Here is a 25,339-nt window from a genome sequence, read left to right as displayed (position 1 = left end):
CCTCCACCCTGGGGCTCGCTGACGCCCCCTGCCTCGTACGGCCAGGCCATGTCTAGGACTTGCCGCCTCTTCCCCTATGACATCTTGAAGAGCCGACCTGAGCTCTGTCCTCACCCCCAGAGTACCACTGCCATCCCTAGCCCCCATGTTGTGCCCTGCCCCCCACCTCCCCCTGCCCTGAAGCCATCCGCACCAAGCATCCCCATCTAACTCTGCGCTCCCCTCCACCAGCAGTGCCAGCCTCACCCACCACCTTGCTTGCCACCCACTGTGCCTGGGGCTAGTCTGCAAAGCCCCACCCTGGCCTCCTTCACATGTTCACCATATGGGTCCCCAGAAATGCCCTGGCACTGTGCAGAGACAGGAGCCTCCTGGTCTGCTCTCCCAGCATGATCTATCCCCTTTCCTTGCCCCCCCCATTTGGGTCATAAATTCCAAGGCCAGAAGGGACCACTCTGATCTTCTAATCTGACCTCCTGTATAGCATAGTCCACAGAACTCCCCCCGCCCGCCCCCCCAAAAAAAATTCCTAGGGCGGATCTCTTATAAAAACATCCAATCTTAATTTCAGGTTATATGCTATTTGAGACAGGGACTGTCTTCTCTTGTAATTGTACAGTAGGCTGTAAGCACTGCTAAAAACACACCGGTAACAACTGAAATAGTTGAGTTAACTTTTTTATGGTGGTATCATTAGGTTTCAGAGTCAACACCCCACCAAGGTGAACAGGAAGAGCTCATGCCTCTTGTCAAGGTTCCTCCCCCACTCTGAACTCTAGGGTACAGATGTGGGGACCTGAATGAAAAACCTCCTAAGCTTATCTTTACCAGCTTAGGTCAAAACTTCCCCAAGGTACAAAATATTCCACCCTTTGTCCTTGGATTGGCCACTACCACCACCAAACAGATACTGGTTACTGGGGAAGAGCTGTTTGGAAACGTCTTTCCCCCCAAAATACTTCCCAAAATCTTGCACCCCACTTTCTGGACAAGGTTTGGTAAAAAGCCTCATCAATTTGCCTAGGTGACTACAGACCCAGACCCTTGGATCTGAGAACAATGAAAAAGCATTCAGTTTTCTTACAAGAAGACTTCTAATAGAAATAGAAGTAAATAGAAATAAAGAAATCCCCCCTGTAAAATCAGGATGGTAGGTACCTTACAGCGTAATTAGATTCAAAACATAAAGAATCCCTCTAGGCAAAACCTTAAGCTACAAAAAAGATACACAGACAGAAATAGTTATTCTATTCAGCACAATTCTTTTCTCAGCCATTTAAAGAAATCATAATCTAACGCATACCTAGCTAGATTACTTACTAAAAGTTCTAAGACTCCATTCCTGGTCTATCCCTGGCAGAAACAATGTATAGAAAGACAGAGACCCTTCACATCCGATGCAGTGAGCTGTAGCTCACGAAAGCTTATGCTCAAATAGGTTAGCCTCTAAGGTGCCACAAGTCCTCCTTTTCTTTTTGCAAAGACAGACTAACAGGGCTGTTACTCAGAGACCCTTCGTTTCTCTCCCTCCTCCCAGCTTTTGAAAGTATCTTGTCTCCTCATTGGTCATTTTGGTCAGGTGCCAGCGAGGCTACCTTTAGCTTCTTAAAAAGAAAAGGAGGACTTGTGGCACCTTAGAGACTAACCAATTTATTAGAGCATAAGCTTTCGTGAGCTACAGCTCACTTCATCAGATGCATATCGTGGAAACTGCAGCAGACTTTATATATACACAGAGAATATGAACCAATACCTCCTCCCACCCCACTGTCCTGCTGGTAATAGCTTATCTAAAGTGATCATCAGGTGGGCCATTTCCAGCACAAATCCAGGTTTTCTCACCCTCCACCCCCCCCCCCCCACAAATTCACTCTCCTGCTGGTGATAGCCCATCCAAAGTGACAACTCTTTACACAGTCACCAGCAGGAGAGTGAATTTGTGTAGGGGGGTGGAGGGTGAGAAAACCTGGATTTGTGCTGGAAGTGGCCCACCTGATGATCACTTTAGATAAGCTATTACCAGCAGGACAGTGGGGTGGGAGGAGGTATTGGTTCATATTCTGTGTATATATAAAGTCTGCTGCAGTTTCCACGATATGCATCTGATGAAGTGAGCTGTAGCTCACGAAAGCTTATGCTCTAATAAATTGGTTAGTCTCTAAGGTGCCACAAGTACTCCTTTTCTTTTTGCGAATACAGACTAACACGGCTGTTACTCTGAAACCTGTCATTTAGCTTCTTAACCCTTTACAGGTGAGAGGAGCTTTCCCCTGGCCAGGAGGGATTTCAAAGGGGTTTACCCTTCCCTTTATATTTATGACACCTCTTTTAAAACTGGTCCAGCTGTTCTCTGTGGTTTCAAATGAGCCGATTGCTGCCATGTCTGGACACCAAGGGACACGGCACCTGTTCCTCCCTTGTGCTGACTCGGTCGCATTCGGAGCGAATAGGAGGGTGAGATAAATGGATATTGCTAAATGAAAACAGAAATCCTGCCAGAGAAGTACCTGAGTGAGCCACTGGTGCTGTGCAGGCAGCTTTGTTAGGGCAGGGTTGCTCAGGACCCGTGGTGGTTACTGGAGGGTTGCTCGGGTACTATGTTGTCATGGGGTTGGTCAGCCCGATTCTCTGTGCACTGGCTTGGAGGCTCGCTCGGGAGCACTTGCCTGTCAGCATGGGTTTGTTATTGTAGGGTGCTCATGAGCACTTGGCCGCTGCTCAGGCGTTCATTCTGGTGGGGAAACACAACCCTGACGGGTGGTGCACAGTCTTCTGTTCGGACGCGGGGTGGGGCAGCAGGGTAGAGGGACCCAGGCAGCATATCCCTGACCAGTGCATGCTGCCCTGGGGTGTTGGTCTAGTGAGCCTGTGTAACGAGGCTGGTTCTGGCAGGACCTCACTGAGAGTGCCAATTCAGGAATATTTGCTTCAAGCAGGGCAGTTACAGCCCAAGGCTGGGGTTTCTGTGCACACCGAGGCAAACTAAACCAGCCAGACAGAGAGGACTTTGGTTTTACTGCACTGGCTAACCACAAGTCCCACCAGCGATTCCCTTAGACACTCCAGTTTCCCAGTGTCCCCACCAGTGCCCCTCGTTATGGGGACAGATGGTTATGAAAACCAATACCCCAGTAAAAGAGAAAAGGTTCTTTTGGGTCTAAGCCCCAGACCCAGGTCAATATACAAATCAGATCTTACCCACAAATCACGCTGCTGCCAGTCCTTTAGAATCTAAAGCTTTATTCATAAAAGGAGAGAGATGAGAGCTAGAATTGGTTCAATGGAATCAATGACATACAGCGATGACAAAGTCCTTGGTTCAGGCTTGCAGCAGTGATGGAATAAACGGCAGGTTCAAATCCAGTCTCTGGAGAACATCCCCAGCTGGGATGAATCTTTTCAGTCCTTGGTTCAAAGATTCAGTGCAGCAAAGTCCCTCCAGAGGTCAGAAGCAGGATTGAAGACAAGATGGAGATGAGGCATCAGCTTTTTATCGTCTTTTCCAGGTGTAAGAACCCCTCTTTGTTCTTACTGTGGGAAAATTATAGCAAAATGGAGTTTGGAGTCACATGGGCAAGTCCCTGCACACCTCGCTGAGTCCCAAGCTGATGGTCCTTAATGGGCCATCAAGCAGGCTAGGCAGAGCTGAGCAACAACTTGTCTGGGGTGTCACCTAGAAGCAGAGCACATGAGTTTGAAATACAGACAGTACAGAGCCAATATTCATAACTTTAACTACAAGAATGATACCCACATATTGACAGCATAATCCTAACCAGCAAACCATCACCTCGTCTGAGTCACCTTATTTGACCCCCTTTATACAAGATTTGGTGCCACTGCAGGACCTTGGTTGCAACGATGATCTATATGGTCCCAGATTATGTCACTAACGTCACACCCTGATGGGATCATGTGTGGGGATCAAACCTGGGACCTCTGGCTGGACTAAGCATGAGTCGAGCCCATGAGCTGGGAGGCAGTCATGGACTCGCATGTGATCCAGCCACTAGAGCGGGGCAGAGCTGTAGTGTGGTTATAACCGGCTCATGGGAGACAGGGGGAGGGGGACCAGGTGCAGCCTGACCCAGCTGGGGAAAATAGTCCAACCCCCAGCTCCTGTGTGGCAGGTGGTGATGCCAAGGGAGATGGAGGGCAGTGAGCTGCCGCCATTGGAAAGGAGCTGCTCTGAGACCTGCCAGGCGAGGGGCTCTGCTGGGGGTGAAGTGGGTTCCACGTATCCCACCCATCCCAGAGCTGTCTGAGCCTCTGACCTTCCCTTCCGTCCCCTGGTGGCTGGCGTCATGTGACGGGTCCCAGGAATCAACCCCCTTCCTTGCCTCCCCCCAGCCCAGTTCCTGTGACAATAAGGCAGAACCCACTGACCTAACTTTAGACTTTCAGCTGCCCTGCAGCCAGGTCCTCACACGGGGCCTGGTGGTCATGGAGGCAAGGTAACATCATGGAGCAAAAACCTGGCTGAGACCGTCGGGTTGGTCAACATTCACCATGGCAGGAGGCTGGTGGCTGGTGCCTCTGTTGCTAGGGCCTGTGTCAGGGCCGGCTCCCGCGTTTTTGCCACTCCAAGCAGCAAAAAACAAAACAAAAAAACCTTGCCACCGAACACGGAGCTGGAGTGATGGGGCGCCCGCCAAATTGCTGCCGGCGACCAAAGAAGGGTCATGTCCCCACCGCCGAATTGCAGCCAAGCACGAGATGCTTGACAGAGCGGCTGCCGAATTCCTGCCGCCGCCGAGGGTGGATTGCCGCCCCAGAGCCCGGCGTCCTGCCACCCCTTTACATTTGCCGCCCCAGGCACCTGCTTGGTTCGCTGGTGCCTGGAGCTGGCCCTGGCCTGTGTTAAATATATTTATTAATGATCTGGAACCAGGGGTGGGAGACTGCCAGGTGACCCAAGATTATGTACATTGGGCAGGACCAGAGAGACTCAAACCCAGCCAAGGGAATGGATAACATGATGGCAAGTGAGAGATGCTGTGGATAAATGCAAAGTAATGCACGGTGGGGGAAGTACTGAGACAGAGGCCGGGCAGAGTTGTTGTATAATTTTGGATGTACAATGTTGATGTTTGTGTTTTTAAGCTTTTTTTTTGTTTTGATTTTAAACTTTCATCATTGTGGGAATCCCCTCAAGTGCATGGCAAGCATGTCATGGCGGTAGCTGCTGAGATGCAAAATGTTAAAACTTTATCATTAGCAAAACCCCAATTGTCGATATCCCATGTCAAGTAAATATATAAAGTAAATATCCTCAAATAGACCCCTAGGAGGTTCTCATTCAGCCCTGTTCTTAGTCTGATCAGTGCCGATGGAAATATTTTTCTATGGGTTTGTGCATATGGTGAAATCCAAGTTTGTTTTCGGTAAATGTCAGTAATCTAATCCTTCCACACCCGCTCGTATGTTACCTCAGGCCCGAGATGAACGGTGTGAAAGGCACCTGGGCTCACTGTGCAGCTATAGCTTAAACAAAAAAATCTAACCAGGTGTTAGGATGCATAAGGAAGGGGCTAGACAACGATCTGGGGCCTATTCTAATGGCAGCAGATAAATCAATGGTGCAGCTATGAGCATCCTCCTCACACAGAACTGGAAGGGGGGTGAGAGGATTCAGGGCCTGCAAAACTCTCTTCCAAAGAGAATGAAAAGAGGGGGCGGGTTGCCTGGGGGGCCAATAAGAGGAGCGATGAGAAAAGTCTGTAAGCAATAACACACCTCAAGCAGGGAGCATGGGAGCTGTTCCCCTGGCCCGTAACACATGAACCTGGCCATTTTCACTTAAATGAAAAGGTGGAAATGCTTTCACACCCCAGGATTAGCAAGTGGAACTCACTGTCACAGGATGTCATTGAGGCCAAAAACTTAGCAAGATGCAAAAAGGGACTGGATGTTTTATATGGATAACAGATAAACTGCCCCGTGTGACACCCTAGCCCTGACAGAACATCTCCCACTGACTATGGGGGGGGCATGCCCAGCATCCCACCAACACACTGTCACCAGGGCACCCTGGAGCCTCTCTTTCCCTGCCCCTATGTGTGCAGTTTCTCTAACACACCCCTCTGGCTCAGGGCAATAACCCACACCCTGCCAAAGGCTGAGGGAGAGGCTGAGCCCTGGGTGTGGAGTAGGTGTCCAGGGTGAGGCCTGCATGGGGCACTGGGGGCTGGCCGGCTGTGCCCTACCTGGGGGGGGGGGGGGAGGGGATGGGCCCTGCCTTGCCCTGGAGCAGGGGCGATGGGCCCGGCCTGGGGGGCTGGAGCAGGGGCAATGGGCCCTGCTGTGCCTTCTGCAGGGGGCTGGGCCCTTCCCTGCTGGGGGGGCTGGAGCAGGGGATGGGGATGGAGGAGGGGGGATGGGCCTGCCCAGCTGTGCCTGGCCCTGCCCTGCCCGGAGGGGCGGGAGGGGGAGGGATGTGCCTGGCTGTGCCCTGCCTGGGGGGAGGAGGGGATTGGGCCCTGCCCGGGGGGCTGGAGGCGGGCATGGGCCCTGCCTGGGGGGTGGGGGGGGAGGTATGGGCCCTGCCCGGGGGGCTGGAGGGGGGCATGGGCCCTGCCCGGCTGGGCGCTGGAGGGGGGCATGGGCCCTGCCCGGCTGGGCGCTGGAGGGGGGGGGAGTATGGGGGGGGCGGAGTATGGGGGGGGGGGCGATGGGCGCGCCCCCGCCCCTTTGGGGGCAGGAGCATCCTCGCCAGCGCCGGGAGGCAGGCAGGGAGGCGGCGGCGCCCCATTGGTCAGCGGGACCTGTGGAGTCTGGCCGTTGCCATGCCGACCGCGGCATCCCGCGGGGCCCCCCCCCGGCGCGGGGCGGGGGGGGCTGGCGGCCCCATCGCGGCGGCGGGGCAGAGCCCGGCCACAGGCGGCTGCGGGCGCGGAGCGGCCGGGCCCTCCCCGCTGCGCGCCGGGGCAGCGGCTCCCGCGCCCCTGGGCGAGCCCCGGCCCGGACCGCCCCGGCTGGCCCCGGGCCCTCCGGCTGCCGGGATCGGGGCCCGGGGGCCGCGCTGGACCCGATGCCCAGGGAGCCGGGGGGCCGGGGAAGGGAGATCCTGCGCCCCGGCGGGGACGGGGTGTGGCCGGCTGCCGCCCGGGCGCTGCCCGCGGGCACCATGAGCCGCTGCCAGCGCCAGCTGCGGAAGGTGATTCGCTGCTTCTACCACTTTGTCACCGGGACCCTCTCGCCAGGTAGGGAGCCCCGGCGGGGTGTGTCCCGGGCCGGGGGGCCGGGGGGCTGTGCCCCGTGTTGGCAGCGCGGAGACTGGCAGCGGGGCCGGAGGGGGCCGGAGTGCCTTTCCTGGGCTTGCCTGGAGTCTCTTAGCAGTGGGGAAGGGGGGGGTTCAGAGCCCCCCCACCCCCACCCCCACCCCCATGGGTTATCGGAGCTGTTTGGGGGGCAGGCAGCGTGGTATTGGGCACTACAGAGGGGTCCGTGTCTGGAGATTGGGCGAAGGGTTGCTACAGAAATCAGATCCGATGTGGGGGGTGGGGGGGGGGTCATTCTCACACACACACACCTGGGGGGCACTGCACTGGGGATTGAATTGCAACCTCCCCATGCCCTGCCCCCCAGGAGAGAGGATCTGGGGGGCTTGGGGCATGGGTTGGGGGCAGGGATCCACTCTCCCCTCTGCCCCCAGACCAGCGTCATGTGTATGGCTGGCCCCAGCCCTAGGGGTTGCAGGCTTGGGGTCAGTCCTCGGGGAGCCCACGCCCTGAGCTCTGGGAGCAGGTTGTCTTTGACGCCGAGTTACAATCCAACCCTCCCCTTTCCCTGGGTCCAGAAGACCAGCTGCTGCTTCCCCAGCCGCACCAGGAGAGACCCCCACCCTCCCCCCCTGGCTGGGTGCGGTCACCTGGGGCACCTCAGCGATATCACTTAGCAACAGTCAGAGACCCGGTGGGTGACCCCAGGACCCTCTGCCCCACAGGAAAAAGAGGTGAAGGCTTTGGCCCCTCCCTGGACAGGGGTCTTCAGCCCCCCACACCCATTTGCTGCCAGCAAACCCAGCAGCCCTTCCCCCGTAACAGGCTCTGGATTGCTCTGGAGGTGTCTCTTGTGGGGAGAGACATCAGTGGTGCCCTTGGCATGCACGGCTGCCAGCGCTGAGTGACTGGACCCTGCCCCTGCCTCAGGGCATCTGCCTTGCTTGAGAGCCGTCTGCGCCCTCCGGATCCAGCGAGAGCCAGGCAGGCTGGTCGGGCTAAACCAAGAACTGACCCAAACCAGCCCGAAACCCCGGCTCTCCTATATGTGGGACTGGCTGAGCTCTCCCTGGTCCCGTGCCACCCCTGCCCTTCCAGATCCCACTTGGCCAGAGGCTGCGCCCGGGGTCTCTGGCCCAGCGTGCAGAGCTAGGTCCTGCTCGGCGTCACCACTTGTAGCCGCTTCTCCAGCTGCGGTTCTCCCGTTCGGAAGGAATCCACCCTTCCCCACGGAGCTGGGATGCACCGCCGGATGCGGGTCCCCTTCCCCTGGAGATCCCTGACTGGGAAGCCCTGATCTCTCCTCCATGCACTGGGGTGAGACTCCTGCTGCCCCAAGATGCCCTGTGGGAGCCCTGGGTTTGATTCCTGGCTCTGGTGTCTCGCTCCCTGGGGCTGACGGGGTGGGTGCCACGAAGGCAGGAGTGTGCTGTGCTAAGTTGGAGGTGCTGAGGGGGGAGGGAGGTGGATCGCTCTATAGCAAGCCCCTTGGGCTCGTGCGTCGGCGCTGGGCGAGGGCATGAGACTTGCAGTGCACCCCGGCCCGTCACTCCGTCTGGCTTCGTCGCGTTGTGTGAGTCTCATTCCACAGGACTGTCTGTGGCAGAGGCTACAAGGAACCCACCTCTTTGGCGCTGTGCCTGGCGCTGGGCCGACGGGCTCTGATTTCACATTCAGCAGCCGTCCTGCCTTGGGCAGGGAGCCTGTCACGTCTCGGGAGCCGAGCAGGCTCGGCTCTGGGAGGAGCGAGCGTGCAGCGTGGAATGAGTTGGATGACTGCGGGGTGACGACGGGGGCGGCCTCTCTCCTCAGCTGGTGCTGGGCCCCAGTGCAGTGCTGGGGGGGGCTGCGCTGCTGGAATAGCGGGGAGAGGGGGCCTATTATGGGCGATTCTCCTTTCGGAGTCAGCTGCTCCCAACTGGGGGCTGGAGGTGCCTTCTTGGCCAGCAGCAGGCAGGGATGCCAGTCAGGGTGTGAATTACAGCAAAGTGCTGCCCCCTGGAAGTGGCACCGGGCTGTAAGCATTCCTGGTGTGGCTCTCGCTGGCCCTGCCTCTCCTTCCTGTGGCTTTTGGACCAGGGCCAGTGGGTTTGTGCTGGGGTGAGTGAGAAGAGCTGGGGGCCCGTGGGAGGCCCGCTGCCCCCCTTCCCCCGCCACGTGGCCTGGTGTTGGGGCTCGGCTGCTGCAGTGACGTCCCTGCGGGCCTTTCAGAGGAACCTGCGCCAGCCCACGTTCTGCGCCTCGGCGGCCGGGCGGGTCACATCACCGCCTGCTCCACCCCTTGAGCCCCGCTGCCGCGGCACTCAGCCAGCTGGACTGCGGCACGGTCAGAGGCCTCCGTAGGCGGCTGACGAGCCGGCGAGCGCCGACGGGAAGCGCAGCCACTTGGAGCCCAGCCTGCTGAGCTGCTCGCTCTGCATCAGGCAATTACAGCCCCAGCCGCTCGTTCTGGAGCATGGCGACAGCTTCCCAGCCCCATCCCAGAGCACTGCCCCGGGCTGGCCTGGCCCGCGCCTCCAAGGGGCAGCCTGGAGAACCCATCGCGGCTGGTTCCCTGCTGCTTGCGGCAACTGGCTCTTGTGAGGGGCTGTGGGTGCCTGTGTGTCCGTGTCCATGTGTCCACGCTCGTGCAGCCAGGGTGCTATCCCCAGAGAGAAGGGGAAGATGACGGGAGCATTCCCCTGAAACAGTCGGCGGAGGGACCTTCACTTGCCGTGTGTCCCTGCTGACGTTGTCCCCTTACGGCCCAGTGAGATGGTGACCTTGGCCTCCGTTAGCTTGTGCAGGTGCTGGAAGATGCATAGGGCCCGTCCCACAATAAGTGGGGTGGGTCAGGTGGCAGTGTTTGGTGAGCCAGGGTGGGAGCAGGCAGATTTTAGCGGAGGAGATGGCTTGGCCTACGCCCTGCAGGGTTGGTGTGGGGGCAGTAAGAAGCCAAGCCAGCCTGGTGGATCTGCCGGCACTGGGCAGAGCAAGGAGTCTCTGCTACCTTGGTCTGTTCTTTCTGACCTAACATGGGCTCCCACCCCCCAGACGCTGCTGGGAACAAGGCATCCCCTAGGCTCTGTCCGGGTGTGCTGAGCTGTGGGGCTGCCTTGCCTGCTGTGGGCCTTTGCCCCCTCTCCTTGCAAGGGGCTGGTGCAGGGCTCTTCCTCTCTGAGTGTGCCTGGGGCTGATCCTCACCCCTCCCATCTCACCCTCCCCCCCTGTGCTCAGCAGTCACGCTCTGCAGGGGGGGCTGCAGGCTGTGACCCCCGCCCCCCTTCAGGGGTTGCAAGGCAGCCTCAGCTCTTTCAATGCCAAACTCAAGTTCACAGGGACCCTTCCCACCCCCGCCCCACGTCAGGAGCCACTGGCCCTTTGGCAGTGCTCCTAGCCATCTGGCACCAGCTCTCAGGGCTGCAAGGGCGGCACGCTGCCTGCGGAGAAACCGGCTGAGACACCCCCCCCATCCCCACCCCCCAGGCCACGGTGCAGCTCTTGGTTGCTTCCCGCTAAGGCTGGCTGGGACCCGGTGAGCTCGAGGTGAGCGGCCACACATAGCTCGAGCCGTCTGGTTCCAGCCCTGCCTCCTCAGCAGCCCTGGAAGATGATCACACCAGCCCCAGCTGGCCAGGGATGGATCCATGAACCTCAATGAGGCTGCAGAAGACACGAGAGAGGAATCTCTTGACATCCCACCCAGCCCCTGTGTCCCCCGGGCAGCGTGGGAAGCTCCTTGCAGCTGGAGGAAAACAAGAGCTGACCCCCCTGTGACAATCTGGACTGATGCATAGCTACGTCTCCTCAACGCTCCAATCTGGGGTGCCCTTTAGGCTGCTTCACTGTGAGAACAGCCACTCCCCGTCTGTTCACACACAGCCTCCAGCATGCAATACCACTCCCAGCTTCTAGCCAGCCAGTCCTGAATCGTATTGCAGAGCAACACCAGCAAACTCCTGGCCCCAGACTTGTACAGTGTGTCTTGTACTGCCCAGCTCTATCCTTCGGTGTCATACAAGATCATGGAATGGCCATCATTTCATTAATAGAAAATGAAATGCACAAACCCTGTTATCTCAACTGGGGGTTCCCAAACACTTCAATCCAAACACACGCTGGCTTAGAGAAAACAATTACAATAAGTTTATTACTACAGAAAGATAGATTTTAAGTGATTACAGGGAATGAGGCATAAAAGCCAGAACCAATTACAAAGAAATGAAAGGTAAAATGCAAATTGTGACGATGTGACGCAGCAGGGAGGAGGGAGTGTTGACCTGGGAATGTGCCCTGGGGATGGGAGACCTGAGAGCCTGTCACCTGAGCCAGGAGGGGGCGGGGGAGGTAACACCTCTGCCAGGGAATGTGAACAGAGGCTGCAGGAGGGAGCCTGCTGGGTGGGTTTAGTTTCAGTTTGGGGCTGGGTGGAGGAACACAGGGAACCCCAGGGCTGGGGTCTAAGCTCGCTGCTCCCCCAGAAGGACTTGACTGAGGGATCCTGGTTGTACCCACAAGCTCTGTTTTGGACTGTGTTCCTGTTGTCCAATAAACCTTCTGTTTTACTGGCTGGCTGAGAGTCTCAGTGAATCCCAGGAAGAGGGGTGCAGGGCCTGGACTCCCCCACACTCCGTGACAGAGCTAACTTAACAACCTAAGTGAATTTAAAGCAAAAGGTTTCTCTCGCCATATGCTTACAGCAGTCTAGCTGGATCCCTTCAGCCAGGACCCCTCCCCAAGTTCAATGATGCTTCCTTTTCAAATGTTGTTGATGCCGTGAGTAGAGCTGAGGGGAGAGAGGTGATCTGGGGCCTCTGTTCCTCATTTTTATATCTTTTCCTCCTCTTTGAGAATCATTTCCAGTTGGGTTCAGGCAAAAGCCAGTCTGTTTACATGGGAACCCCCTGCTGTTCCTTTGCCAAGATGTAAGTCTCTCGCTCACACCTTTCTTCCTGCCAAAGAATGGCCACTTACCCAAGTGATAGTTCGTGTGATTAAGATGATACCTGGCCGAGGGGTACATTTACCTTTTGTCTCTGAGGAACTGGGTTGTGCCTGCTTTTCTAAACTTGGAGCATGTCTCAGCAATGTCCTACCGTAGAATCTTAACTTTTCATACGATGTTGCCATTCATATTTAACCAGGACACTAATGTTCAGCAGTTTGAGTTTTCCACTGACACCTCACAAGGTATACTTTGTACAAAACTTATCATGGACTGGTAAAAAGGGTGAACATAAGAGTAGAGTCTGTCATGCCCCCATTCGAACCCCAGGCCCAATGAGTGGGACGATTAGAAGGGTCACCTTCAAACAGCTGCCCTACCCTGCACAGCAGGGAATGGGGAGAGGGAGAGAGAGGGTTAGCTGAAAATCCTGGAGCACACACCTGTCTTCTCTGCTCCCTCCCTAAACAGGGAATGTAGCGTCTCCCTGAGGACTAATGGGTCAAAGGCCCAACTTCCGGAGTCTGAGCCTCTTGGCGCTTGCTTTTCTGAGAACTAGAAACGTTCTGATTTGTGAACTGATCGGGGAGGTTCTCCCTGTAACGCTGCCTGCAGCTACTTGGGTGCAGATACCCGGCAGGAACCAGCCACAGACCCCCCCATGGGCTGTGAGTTCTGCACTTCGATCTCACCCACCAATTATCACGTGCGAGTGAACTCCTTAGGCGCTGGAGCAGCCTGACCAGGGAGTCCCAACCAGTCCCCTTGGGGTCTCTGGTTTGTCCCACCTCCCCGGTGAGCTGCCTTTGTGACAGCTGGGCCCTTACACCCTGGACCCCAGCGACATTCAGGCTACTCCCCGTCCCAAAGGACCCGTCACTTACCCCAGGTCAGTTGCACCTTAGATCTCGCATCAGAGACAGCGCTGCTGGCGAATCCTAGGATTACCTATAGAATAAATCTGATGGTCTTTTATAAATAACTCTTATTTCCTTAAAGTGAAAGCAGAACTGGGGCTTGAGGAAAACACCCAATGTGGCAAGACTCCTGATCTTATAATCTCAGGGGCTGGTAATACTGGGGTAGCTGCGCCATGAATGGAGAAATGTCCGTGTCTCTGGGGCTGTTTCCACACAGCCCTGGCTGATGGGGGCATGGGCAACACTGGGAGCTGTGGTTCTAATTTTCCAAGCCTGTCGGTGCGACCCTTCCCCGGCTGCCCCCTGGCCATTCGACTGCATATCCCTCTCCTTGACTTTGCTTGGGTTTTGACGTGACTGTCTCAGGCTGGGAGTGAATCCTGTGTCCCGTGCCCTTAGAGAAAGGGGTTGGGCTGGGTTAAGAACCCAACTATTCGTAAGGTGGCTGGTGCTGAGCCCCCCCCCCCCCCCCCCAGCGCCAGCCAATGTTCCCTCTAGTTTTTTACATCCATGTGTGGAATGAGTTTTGTTATGTGCACGAATACGGAGGTGATGTGTGGTGGGGGTGGGGCCGAGGGGTTCAGAGTGTCGGCGGGGCCTCAGGGCTGGGGCAAAGGGGTGTAGGCTCTGGGGTGGGGCTGGGAATGAGGGGTTTGGGGTGCAGAAGCGGGCTCAGGGCTGGGGCAGGGGATTGGAGTGTGTGTGGGGGGGTGACGGCTCCGGCTGGGGGTGCAGGCTCTGGGGTGGGGCCGGGGATGAGGAGTTTGGGGTGCAGGCTGCCCCGGGGCTGTGGCGGGGAGAGAGGACTCTCTCCAGCCCTCTCTCGCTGCAGCAGCCTGGGGCTGGGGGAGAGGCACCTCTCCCCAGCCATGGTAGCTCCAAGGCTGGGACTGGGGGAGAGGTGCCTCTCCCCACCTGTGCAGCCCTTGATGGCCAGCTGCCCGGCTGTGTGACTGTGCAGCTTAAAGGGAACTTAGGTGCCAGAGGGAACCCCCCCCAACCCCCCCCCACGCCACCTCTGCCCAGTCCCTGAGCTCAGACTTTAACCCTGGCCCAGGGAATCCCAGCGTCTCCTCCGTCTATTGGCAGGGTTCTCGCAGCTGAAACCAGCCATCCGGGGCATGCAGACAACGTAAGCAGAGCCACTCTCCATCTCTGCCTGGCTGGGCTACAGGGGACATTCCTGGGCACTTGGGGCCACAGCTTGGCGCTTACCTCCTTGTGGGACCTGGACAGGTTTATAATTCTGCCTGCTGCTGAATCAGCTGGTCTGGGGCCTGCCCTGGAGAAGGGCACTGGGCTCTGGAGCTCGCTGAGAGAGGGCAGTAGGGACACCAGATTGGATGGGCCGGGGCATAGGAGGCAGGATGCCAGGCTAGATGGGCCCATGGTGTCGCTGCTCCTGGCTGGGAATCTTCGACTGCTTTGGAAAGCCGTGGTGGTGGCAGCTGGAACCCAGAGCCTCCCTGGTCCGTGATGGTGGAGCGGGGCCCTGCAGGTGTGACAGCAGGCCTGGGGCCAGTGCAGGGCATGCTCTGCAGGGCCCCCCAGGCCAGCCCGCTCCCTCTATCTCCGCAATCACGGTCTCTGAACTGTGCTCATCCGCTGTGCTGCTCTGGCCCCCCACATGGTGCTGGTCCCCACGCATGGCTCCCAGGCACTGTCACCCTGATCCCTCGCCGGGTGCCATTCCCTTGGCCCGCTGGGGCTGCCTGCGCCAGGAGTGGCTTTGCCGCATCTCGGGACGGTCTGGCAGGGGGATCTCTCCCCATTTCTTCCCCAGGGATGCCGCACTGGGCCAACCTCCCAGCAAAGCTGGGCAAACCTCACAGCGTAGCACGGCCTGTCTGCATCGGGGGATCGTGCTGCGGCTGGCATGGGGCAAATCCCCCACCTGCCCAGGGGGCCTGGTGAGACCCCGTGCCGCCTGGGCCAAGGACGGGGCGAGAGAAATGACTTAATCAATTTACCAGGTTAAAACTGTGACTTCAGCGCCCGAAAATAGAACGGCGCCGATATCTTCATGTGCTGATTAATAACGTGCCCTGTCTCTGATTAGCAGCTGGGTAATAAGGGAGCAGCTATGACCTAAATTTAACTCTCCTAATGGGTGATGGCCCGAGAGCCAAAAAAAAAAAAATCTGTCCACCAGCCCATCCCCGGGCTGCATGGCCCAGGTCCCTCCCTGCTCCGGGAGGAGGCCGGGCCTCCGGCCAGGGAGCAAAACACCCCGGGGAGTCTCTGCAGCTGCCCAGGGCTGGCAGCAGCAACCAAGTCAATGGGCTGTGGCCCCCGTGCGGCTCCAACCCAGCGTGGGAACAGAGATACAGTCCAGCTCCTCTGGGGCTTGTCTCTGGGGGCAGCCAGTGGGGCCCCCCCGCAGCACCCCGCCCCGGCGTGCGACCCCTAGTGCCTGGGAGTCCCCAGGGGAGCAGGGCAGCTTGCCTGGGCCATGCAGAGGATCCCCCGAGAGCCCCTGCAAGCGTCTATCCCCTGCTGCCGTCCTCACACAGCCCCGTGGCAGCACTGCAGAGGGGGTGACGGGGCCAAGGGGGTCCCAGATGGGGGGAATGACTGATCTGCAAGGAGGCTGCATCCTGTTGCGACCAGCCAGGGTGGCGACGGGGGGGACCACGTCTGGGGGCAGCTCTCCCCCCGGCTATCTCTGTGACACCCCCACGCCACCCCTCACCCAGCACCCGTGGCTGGCCATGCCATTGGCTGGTAGCCCTGGCCCCAAGAGGGGGGACTGCGCGGAGACGGCTCTGACGGCTGCGTCTGGCTGAGGGGCCCTGCCCTCGGGCATGGCTGTTTATACCCCGCGCGCGACAGCGGGCTGGCGAGGTGGCTAATTTTAGCCGGGCAGCAGCACTGTGCTTTGGTAGTAGCACCAGCTGGCGGGGGGAAGGGGGCGTTCGCAGCCTTATTCTAAAACCTGAGTCAGAAAGTGGGACAGCAGCATCTGCCACTCGGCTCCAGCTGGGTCTGAACGCGGGCCCGGGGCTGCGGGAAGCCTAGAAGCACAGAGGTTTATGCAGCCTCGTCTGTGATAACTGCCCCCGGCCTTCACCCCTCGGTCTGGATCTGCCCCCAGGGTCCGTGGGGCCTGCTGGCAGCGTGGGGAGGGGGGTGGCGTGCATGTCTCTCTCCCATGCACAAAGCCCCCAGGCTGTCACTGCTCAGCTCTGCGCCCAGATGCCCAAAATCACAGCGTTGCAGGTCTCAGCTGGCGTGAGGGGGCTGGGCTGCCCGGGGCGGAGTGTGGGGGTGCTGCTGGGCGGTTAGCACAGGGGGCTGAGTCAAGACTCCCGGGTTCTGATCCCCTGCTGCAGCCGGGGTGAAGGATCTTGGGTGCCGGGATTCTGTGTGTGCCCCTGGCCCGGTTGGGGTGATGGATGGAGACCACGGCTCGCCAGGGCAGGTGGGAGCGTCACGAACACGGTGCTGTCTCAGCTCGGGTCGCCAGGAGAAATCCCAGGGCAGATGAGGCTGCCTGTAGCTTTGCCCGTATTTGCGGGTCGAGGTGACGAATGTGGAGGAGCCGGGGTTTACCTTGCCCTGTAACTCATGCAGCAACCGCACCCTGCCCTGCCTTCACTGGCATCTGGCCTTGGGGTAACTAACTCCAGTTATGAACGCACCTCGTTTTCCCCATGAAGACAAGGCCTCGGAGAGTCTGTCTACCTACACTGAGTGCAAGCCCCGGATTAGCCGAGCTCGGGGGAGCAGACCCTGGGTTTGTTAGCCTAGGCCGTGAGCGGCTCCTCTCCTACGTAACCCCAGGTGTGGAATTGTTGAGACCAGGCCCCAGCGTCTACCCAGCGTTATGGGTGGTTGGACTTGTCCCTGCATATCCCAGACTTCCCAGCGTCCTCCCAAAACGGGGCCGCTCTGGCCCTTTGTGCGCGGGAACACTCGACTGCCAGAGGACAAAGGAAGTCGGCCCAGGGCATTGTGGGACACTTTCGGCGAACTCCCAGAGCATGGGTCCAGTGGGACTGTGTCTGCACTGCAAAGCAACAGGGCTTGAACCCTGGGTCCCGGCTTGACTCAGGGTCAGACTCTCCGCCCCCATGAGGCCCTGGGTCCGAGCCTGGGTTCGTGCAACTGGCGTGTAGGCAGAAGAGGGGTTAGGTTAGAGGCTGAGTGAACCCTGGGCTTATGCTGCAGTGTGGACGTGCCCTGGGGAACTCATCTCACGTGTGCTGGGAGGCGACAGGCCAGAGGGGGAGGGAACAGAGGAAAGGTGTCTGAGGGACAGAGGTCTGGGGATGGGTGGGAGCACAGAGAGGCCCCAGGGTTGGGGGAGCGCAGAGAGGCCCCCCGTCCATCCCAGCTCCTGAGCGTACGTTGGCCGCAGAGGAGGGCCAGGCCCAGTATCTCTGCAGGCTGCCTGGCCCCAGTGGTGAACTGTCTCGGGCTGGGGGATCTCCCTGGCGAGGGGCCTGGAGCCCTGACATTGGGCCCGTTTAATGGGAGGCAGGGCTGGCTCCTGGGGAGGGGCTAGGCCGGCCCCCCTCTCGCTGTGCCTGCTGGCAGTGCCACGCTCCCTGCTGGGCTCCCCTGGGCCGGCCGGTTATTTTTAGACAGGAGCCATGTGTTAGATGAGAGCAATTACGGTAATTGGTTTGGGAGCTCGGCTATTGTGTGTCGCTCCCGACCCCTTCGTGGGGAGGCAGCGAGTCCCAGCCCGACGCCCGTGCTGGCAGGGGGGCGCCGGCACTGGGGGGCACGAGGGCGGGCACCTGGGATGGAGCCATGGAGAGGGCATCCCCGCACAGCGACAGTCTGCTCTATGCCTCGCTGATCGTCATCCTCCTCCTCATTTCCTACTGGTTCACCACCAAGTGCTTCAAGATCATCAGTGGCATTGAAGGTAGTGGCGGGGGGCAAAGGGGGATCTGGTGGGGGAGGGCAGGGCTGGGTCTGTGCCGGGCTGGGGAGTCCCGAATCCCGAGGAATGGGGTTTCCCAATTGCCCGGCAAGAGTTTGTGTCTGTGGCATGTAGAGATTGGGGGTGGGGGGATTGGAGCAGTGGGGGATACAGGAGCGTCTTCCCCTCATTTCCCCTTTACGTTCTCCCTCTCTGAGATTCCGGCAGCCCCCTGGTGCCCTTTCTCCTTCATCCCGCAGCTGCCAACCTACAGGGCGGGTTATTCCCTGGCTCTTCCCTAGCCCGCTGCACTTGTACTGTTGTCTGGCGATGCCTGAGGGCAGCTCCCTGGCACTGCCCTGCTCTGGCAGAGGGAGCTGGCCACGGCCTGTCTGCCCCTACGTGGAGACGGCTGCCCTGTCTGTGGGCAGTGCTCAGCCCCTCGGCCTTTTTCCCGGCTTCCCTCCATCCCAAACCGGTCTCTGGCGTGGCCGGGGAAGGCTGGTGAGGGGTCTGGCTCTGTCACTTTTACGCTGGGGTTCTCCTGCGCCAGCCCCAGGCTGCCATGCTGGGCTGAGAGCCCCTTGGGGTGGGACCTACGTCTGCGTTTGTTTCATTCACCTGGAAATGGGTATTTGGAGGGGTCAGGTGCACTGGATGCCCAAGGGGCTTCTTATCCCCAGCCCCAACCCGGATTCCCTGTCTCCGTCCTCCTCCTGAGCCGGCACCGGTAGGGTTGGCAGCTGGAGGAGGCTGGTGCTCCCAGAGATTCGTAGCCTTGCGCCGTTCCCGTTAATAATCTCACGCCGTTTCCTTTAAGAGTGAGTATAATGGGGCTGGGGGGGGTGCAGGGCACTTCACCTCAAGGGCGGTGCTCCAAGTCCATCTGGCAGGCCTTTATTTTATCCCATCCCTGCAGTGTCAAGCCCAGGGCACGGTCACCCAAGGCTTGCTGCCGTCCCGGGGGCCATCGGTGTGATGCGAGTTGCTAGTTCTCAGCTTGGCTCCCAATAGGCAGGTGTCCATGCGGCACTCACCAACCATCAGCGCTGAGCGGCACCCTGTCTGGCAGCCTCACCAGGAGGCCTACAGGAGGGCGGCCCCCAGCTGACATCATTAAATCCTGGGGAAACCCAGGGTTCTGGGAGGAGCTGAATCCCAGCTGGAGGCCCACCGGCTGTCTGTCTGTCTGCTGGGAGCCTGGCTGCTCTGGCTCCTAACCATGTTCATTAGCAGGGTGCACAGCCAGCCCCCACAACCTGCCTTCACCCCGCTGGGCTGTTCCCAGCCAGAACCCTGGGTTGAACCCGGAGAGCCTTTGCAGTGCAACCTCCCTAATGACTAAACCCCTTGGGGTGCTTTAACGAGGACAGGGCGGTGTGCAGAGAGCTCCCCAGGAACTGCGAGACCGAGAGCATATGCAAAGCTCCATAATCATCTGCCCCCGCCCGAGCTTCCCAGTGCAGCGAGCGTGAGTGGGCTCAGCTGCTGAGGGAGCCCACCTTTAACACCACGCAGATCAAGACCCCGGGTACTCTGCGGAAGTCGCATTTCCCTCCTGCAGTAAGGAGCCTGTCTTCTGGCTCTCAGCAGAGGAGATGCCCCGCAGCAGCTGTGCTGAAATTAAACGCTGGAGGTTTTAAAGCAATTCAACATGGAAACTAATAATTCAGTCAGCACAGCAGCTGCCGTGTGATTTATCTTGTTTTTAAATCTTCTGCTGATGAGGCAGGTTGGGGTTGTGGGATAAGCAGGCTAGCTAGGATTCTGTTAAACCAATGAGCCTGGATGTAGCTAGATGTTACTATTAACAATTGTCATTGTTAGGTTTCAGGGTGAACGCCCTGTTGAGAGTCCTGGGGCAGTTCATGCCTCTTGGAGCTGTTGTGTCTGGCTGGGGCTTGTTTGTTTGTTTTCAATGAAAAATCAAAAAAGTTTGGTTTCCAGTTTAAAACAGATCCAGTTGGTGAAAACCAACCCTCAGAACTTACTGCACATGGATAATTGGTGTGGAAGAACGTTCCGGGTTTTGTTATTGTTGTTAGGGCAACACTGGAGCATTTCAACCAAACTGAACGTTTTCTGTGCAAGTGTTTGTTTGGTCAAAAGGCCTTTTTTTGTTTTAAAAAAATTTGACCCCCCCCACCCCCCGGCAGAGAGCTTGGCACCGAGGGGTTAAACCTCCTGGAAGGACATTCACCACCCTCAGCTGGGAGAGCTGGAGACGCAGGGGTGAAGAGCGGCCGCTAGGAGACGCCCTGTTGCCATTAGGGTGCAGCCCGGTGGAAAGGGGGGGACCCCTTGTTCTAGCCTCCAGCTGTGCGGGAGGGGGTGGTGAGATTTGGCCTTGTCTCCCCAGCGTGGCGCTGGGACAGGGGTCCTGGTGTGGCCTCTCCAGTGCACGTCTGCCCACGCTCTGCATCCCCCAGCACCAGGAGTATCCCCCCAGGCCACGGCCGGGGGCAAAGCAAACTCTGTCCTGACCAGGGGAGATTCCTTCCGTGGCCAAGCCGCTGCGGGGGCAGCCGCCTGCATCCCTCGCTGAAAGGTCATGAGGTGGAACCAGGCAAAACCTGCCCCCCCTTCCTTCCCCCCCCAACGCCAGGGAAGAGAAGAGCAGACAAGGCAGCCTCTGTTTCTGGGCTGGCCTTGCATTTGTAACCTCTCTGCTGGAGGAAACCCGGGCCCAGCCCATGGACTCACCAGCCACCCTGAGACCTGGCAAACTCGGACCTGCGTCGGGCTGTTCGGGGCCTTGCACTTAGGGGCCTCATTTTGATGACAGGCTCCCAGCAGCCATTGCAAAGTATCCAGGCGTGGGGGCTAAGCCAGACGCATATTAGACAGAAGGCAAATGGAGAGCGGGAGGAAACAAGGCGGGGAAGGAAAAGGACACAGGGCTGGGGGGTGACAGTCACATCCCGGGTGGTATTTAGCTGGAGCTGCGGGAGGTGTGTGGGGGGGGTCACCTGGGGCCCCCTCTCTGGCCAGGATATCGCTCAGCATCAGGATATCCAAGGCCAGGAAACCAAGGGATGCTCCTTCTTCTCTCGTCTTTCAGCCCGCTGGTGTCAGGGTCCATCACCTTCCTCCTCCCCCCCCCCCCCCCGCAGCCTCCCTCTCTGATGGCTCCAGAAGGGAGCGATGGACCTCATTACTGTCTCCGCCAATTAGGCCTCATTTCCGACACACCAGTTTGGGTTGATTGATTTCCACTCGCACCCTGTTCTTGTCTCCCAGGCGTGAGCTCCGCGGCCTGCGTATCTGCACTAATTCAGTCCTTCCGGGCCTCCCCCCCAGTGTCTGTTACTCGTTATTGGGCCAGCTGACGAACTCTCCTGCACTTGTCCCCGCTGGGCTCGCGAGCAGGGGACATTTGCAGGCCCAGTGATGACGAGGGGGGTGGGCCGCGGGAGCTGTGGTCTGTCTGAGTGGAGGGGCCCGGGCAGTGGACAGAACCGACCCAAGAGGGAGGATGGGATGCGTGCGGGGGGGGCAGGAGGCCACCGACGTGGGGGCAGGTTATCCCCCAGTTGCTGGCCGCTGTCCAAGGCAGGACGCGGGGCTAGGTGGAGCCGGGGTCTGATCCCGGCTGGCAGTTCCGACGTTCCTAGAGCCACCGTCCTGCACCCTGATGCCCGTCTGTCTGTGTCCGTCTGTTCCCACGGCTGCGCTACACCCGTGTCATGGGGCTCGCTGCTCCGGCGCCTCCTTGTGGCTCGTCCGGGGATTGGCTCTGGACCGGGCTTGCGCCCCCACTTTCAGTTATTCACCCTCTCCTGTCTCTCTCTGGACTTGGGGTTGCTCCCGTTCCATGGCTCGGCCCTCCAGCCCGGTCACCGGAGACCTCCCCTTCCTGGGTATCCCAGTCCACCAGGCGGCCTTCTGCTCCACTGCCCAATCCGTGCCCCTGTTCCAGGTTCCAGCCCAGGGGCCCTCTGCCCAGCGACCAGCATCTGCTCAAGCAAGGACCTGGCTGCTGATTCTCTGGGCAATTTCCTACTTCTCTGTATCTTCTCCCCACCTGGGGCTCCCCATCTCGGGGTCTTGCCAGAGTCCGTGTCCCAGGTGGGATCCCAGGGCTGGCTGCCCCTAGGACTCCTCGCCAGTTCGTGTCCTCCCTGGGCATGACTGGAGAGCTCCTCCCTGCCGCCCCATTGTTCTGGTTTTATACCAGCTCAGCCTCATCCTCCATCCCCCCTGGCCAGCCCTGACTCTCCTCCAGGTGCAGCCAGGCACAGGAGAACTGGCCCTTTTCACCTGCTCAGGCTGGGGGTGGGATGGAGACCCCGCCACACCCCTGCTCGTCTCTCCCTAGGCTAGGCTACACCCTGGGCATCGGCGTGGAGTCTAGAGGCTGTGGATGGATGCCCGTTCCCCTGGGCTTTGCCTCTGTTCAGAACACACATGCTTGCGCCATGCGCCGGTTCGGCTAGATCAGTGTGAAAGCCCCCCTCCCCACTGAGCTCCCCCTGTGGCCGGGCTCGGAGCCCCCCAGGACAGTCAGGAGCCCCGTGCGTGGGAGACAGATGGGGAGGGAACGGTGCCCGATGCACCGAGCCAACCTGGCACAGCTCCCCGCGTGGCCAGGCTCGGAGCCCCCCAGAACAGGAAGGAGCCCCGTGCGTTGGAGACAGATGGGGAGGGAACGGTGCCCGATGCACCGAGCCAGCCTGGCACAGCTCCCCGCGTGGCCAGGCTCGGAGCCCCCCAGGACAGGAAGGAGCCCCGTGCGTGGGAGACAGATGGGGAGGGAACGGTGCCCGATGCACTGAGCCAGCCTGGCACAGCTCCCCGCGTGGCCAGGCTCGGAGCCCCCCAGGACAGGAAGGAGCCCCGTGCGTGGGAGACAGATGGGGAGGGAACGGTGCCCGATGCACCGAGCCGCGCCAGCCCCGATCCTTCTCATTCCCACTGGTCTCGCTCTGGTGCCATCAGTGGCACCAGCCCCGCCGGAGGCTGCGGGCAGCGAGGGGAGCGATGCCCTTTGTCTGGAGGGCGCACAGCCCCGGCGGGGCCCAGGGTTTGCAGGCCCCAATCTTGGCTCACAGCCCTTCCCTGGTTTCGTGTCCGGGGAAGCTAGTTTGGGTTCTGGCCTCGCCCTGGGGAGAGGGGGCTGTGCCCTCGGGACAGGACCACGGCCCACCATGTTCTGTTGCCTGCCCAGCCGGCTCTTCACCCTTCAGCTGGGTATTGCCCCCCAGGCCCCCCAGGGCTCTCGGGCGGGGCCGTGTCACGGCCAGATCCCCTCCTGGTGAGTGAGGGGCCTGCTGTCCTGGTGCCCCTGGTTTTGCGGGGATGGGGGGGGCACGGACCGGGAAGGAAGCGGCTGCTGTTCAAGCCAAGAGGGCCCCTCGGGGGGACGGGGCGGATACAGGGGTCCCCTGCATGGCGACGTGGCTCGTGTCACCGTGGCCGGCTGCCAGCTGCGTCCGGGGGCAACTCGATCGTTCGCTCCCGTCGCCGCAGGGGACTCTTCGGCATTCTTGGCGTCGGGGCATCTGCTCTGGCTCCCCGGCGTGCGGCTCGTCTGCAGCTCCGGCAGCATTAGCTGCTAGAACGGGGCAGGCAAACTTTTTGGCCTGAGGGCCACAGCGGGTTTCTGAAATCGTATGGAGGGCCGGTTAGGGGCGGCTGTGCCTCTCCAAACAGCCAGGCATGGCCCGGCCCCGGCCCCCTGCTTTTCACCCCCTGACGGGCCCCCCGGGACTCCTGCCCCATCCGCCCCCCCCTATTCCCTGACAGCCCCCAGGGACCTCTGCCCCATCCACCTCCCCTGCTCTCGGTCCCCTGACCGCCCCCGGACACTCTACCCCTAACTTCCCCCTGCCGCCCCATCCAACCCCCCCTCTCCTTCCTGACTGCCCCCCTTGAAGCCCTGCCCCATCCAACCACCCCTTCTCCCTGACTGCCCCCGGACACTTCACCCCTAACTGCCCCCTGTGACGAAGTGGGAATGTTCTTAATGTTTTCTCTGAATACTGTGTGGGTGCCTCAGTTTCCCCATGGCATTTCTTAAGTCTCTAGGTGGTGGGATAAGGGGATGTGATTGTCGCAGAGCCCTAGAGAGCCAGTGTGATGGTGACTGCACAGAAAATGGCCGACACCCTGTCTCCTGGCCACTGATGGCCTGGGCCCCTCCTCTGCAAAGGTGCCCACGAAAGGTGTTGGAGGACAAAGAGATCAGGTGGCCTCCTGGCCTGGGAAAAAGACAAAGGCCAGAGGAGGGGTGGGAGAGTTTCAGTTTGGAGCTGGCTGGGGAAATGGAGGGAGGCCAGATGGGTCTCTGGCCTCCCTGTCCCCCAAGATGGACCTGACAGAGGGGTCCTGGTCTCTGTACCTACAAGCTCTGTTTTAGACCGTGTTCCTGTCATCTAGTCATAGAATCATAGACTATCAGGATTGGAAGGGACCTCAGGAGGTCGTCTAGTCCAACCCCTTGCTCAAAGCAGGACCAATCCTAATAAACCTTCTGTTTTACTGGCTGGCTGAGATTCACGTCTGACTGCAGAGTTGGGGGGCAGGACCCTCTGGCTTCCCCAGGACCCCGCCTGGGTGGACTCGCTGGGAGAAGCGCACGGAGGGGCAGAGGATGCTGAATGCTCCGAGGTCAAACCCAGGAAGGTGGAAGCCGGGTGAGCTTCTTGCTCTGGGGACAGGCTGCTCCCAGAGAGGAGGCTCCCCCAGAGTCCTGCCTGGCTTCGTAGGGAGCAGTACCAGAGCATCGCCCGGGGACCCCGTGACAACTGGTGGTAGCAGTGGGATCTACTACACCCTGTGGATGGCGGTTCTTGCAGTAAGTGACTGGGGAGCAGTAAAACGAAGGAGGATTAACAAGGACCAGGTGTGCTGAAGGCTCAGGGAGGAGCGGTCTCAGGGGGCGACGGAGCTACGCTTAACCCCTGGGAGTGTGTGACCAGCGAGAAGGACTGTTGCAGTAACGGGGTCCCCCTGGGGAATGCAGTGAGCAGTCTCAGGGGCGGAGGAGTCTGCGGCTCGACCCTGGGAGAGAGGTGGTGACCTGGAGAAGGGCTGGCACACTAGGGTTCTTCCTGGAAACTGTGGGGCGCTGAGAGCACACAGGCCTGTGAGTCCACAGCAACTTGGGAACAGCAAAGTGATGGGCTGTCACCATCTCCCTCACTTGGCACCTTTTCAGGGGAGGGGCCCAGGCCATCAGGAGACCGGGTGTCGGCCATTCTCTGTGCAGTCACCATCACACTGGCCCTCTCGGGCTCTGTAACAATCACACCCCCTTATCCCACCACCTAGATACTTAAGAAATGCCTAGGGGAAACTGAGGCACCCACACAGTATTCAGAGAAAACATTAAGAACATTCCCACTTCGTCACATCCCCCACACACCCCTCTCCTTCCTGACTGCCCCACCCCAGGACCCCT

At 59.4% G+C, this 25,339-nt stretch overlaps 1 protein-coding gene across 6 annotated transcripts in view; it reads left to right on the top strand.

The window, feature by feature from the left end:
* The window catches only part of KCNIP2 (potassium voltage-gated channel interacting protein 2), a 133,830-nt gene that overhangs the window by 53,250 nt on the left and 55,241 nt on the right, over positions 1-25,339 (top strand). For 2 of the 6 annotated variants that reach the window (XM_084633179.1, XM_084633177.1), the window contains exon 1: positions 6,977-7,202. The exons of the other annotated variants lie outside the window; for them this stretch is intronic. In XM_084633179.1, coding sequence (XP_084489305.1) covers positions 7,031-7,202 — 172 coding nt within the window. In that variant the 5' untranslated portion in view covers positions 6,977-7,030. Of the gene's footprint in view, positions 1-6,976; positions 7,203-25,339 lie in introns of those variants that run through there. 6 annotated transcript variants of the gene reach the window in all.

This window comes from Lepidochelys olivacea, assembly GCF_965140295.1.
Source record: "Lepidochelys olivacea isolate rLepOli2 genome assembly, chromosome: 7".
NCBI classification, from domain to species: domain Eukaryota; kingdom Metazoa; phylum Chordata; order Testudines; family Cheloniidae; genus Lepidochelys; species Lepidochelys olivacea.
The sequence above is the reverse complement of the archived record's forward strand: the minus strand, read 5'-3'. Positions and strand labels throughout refer to the sequence as shown.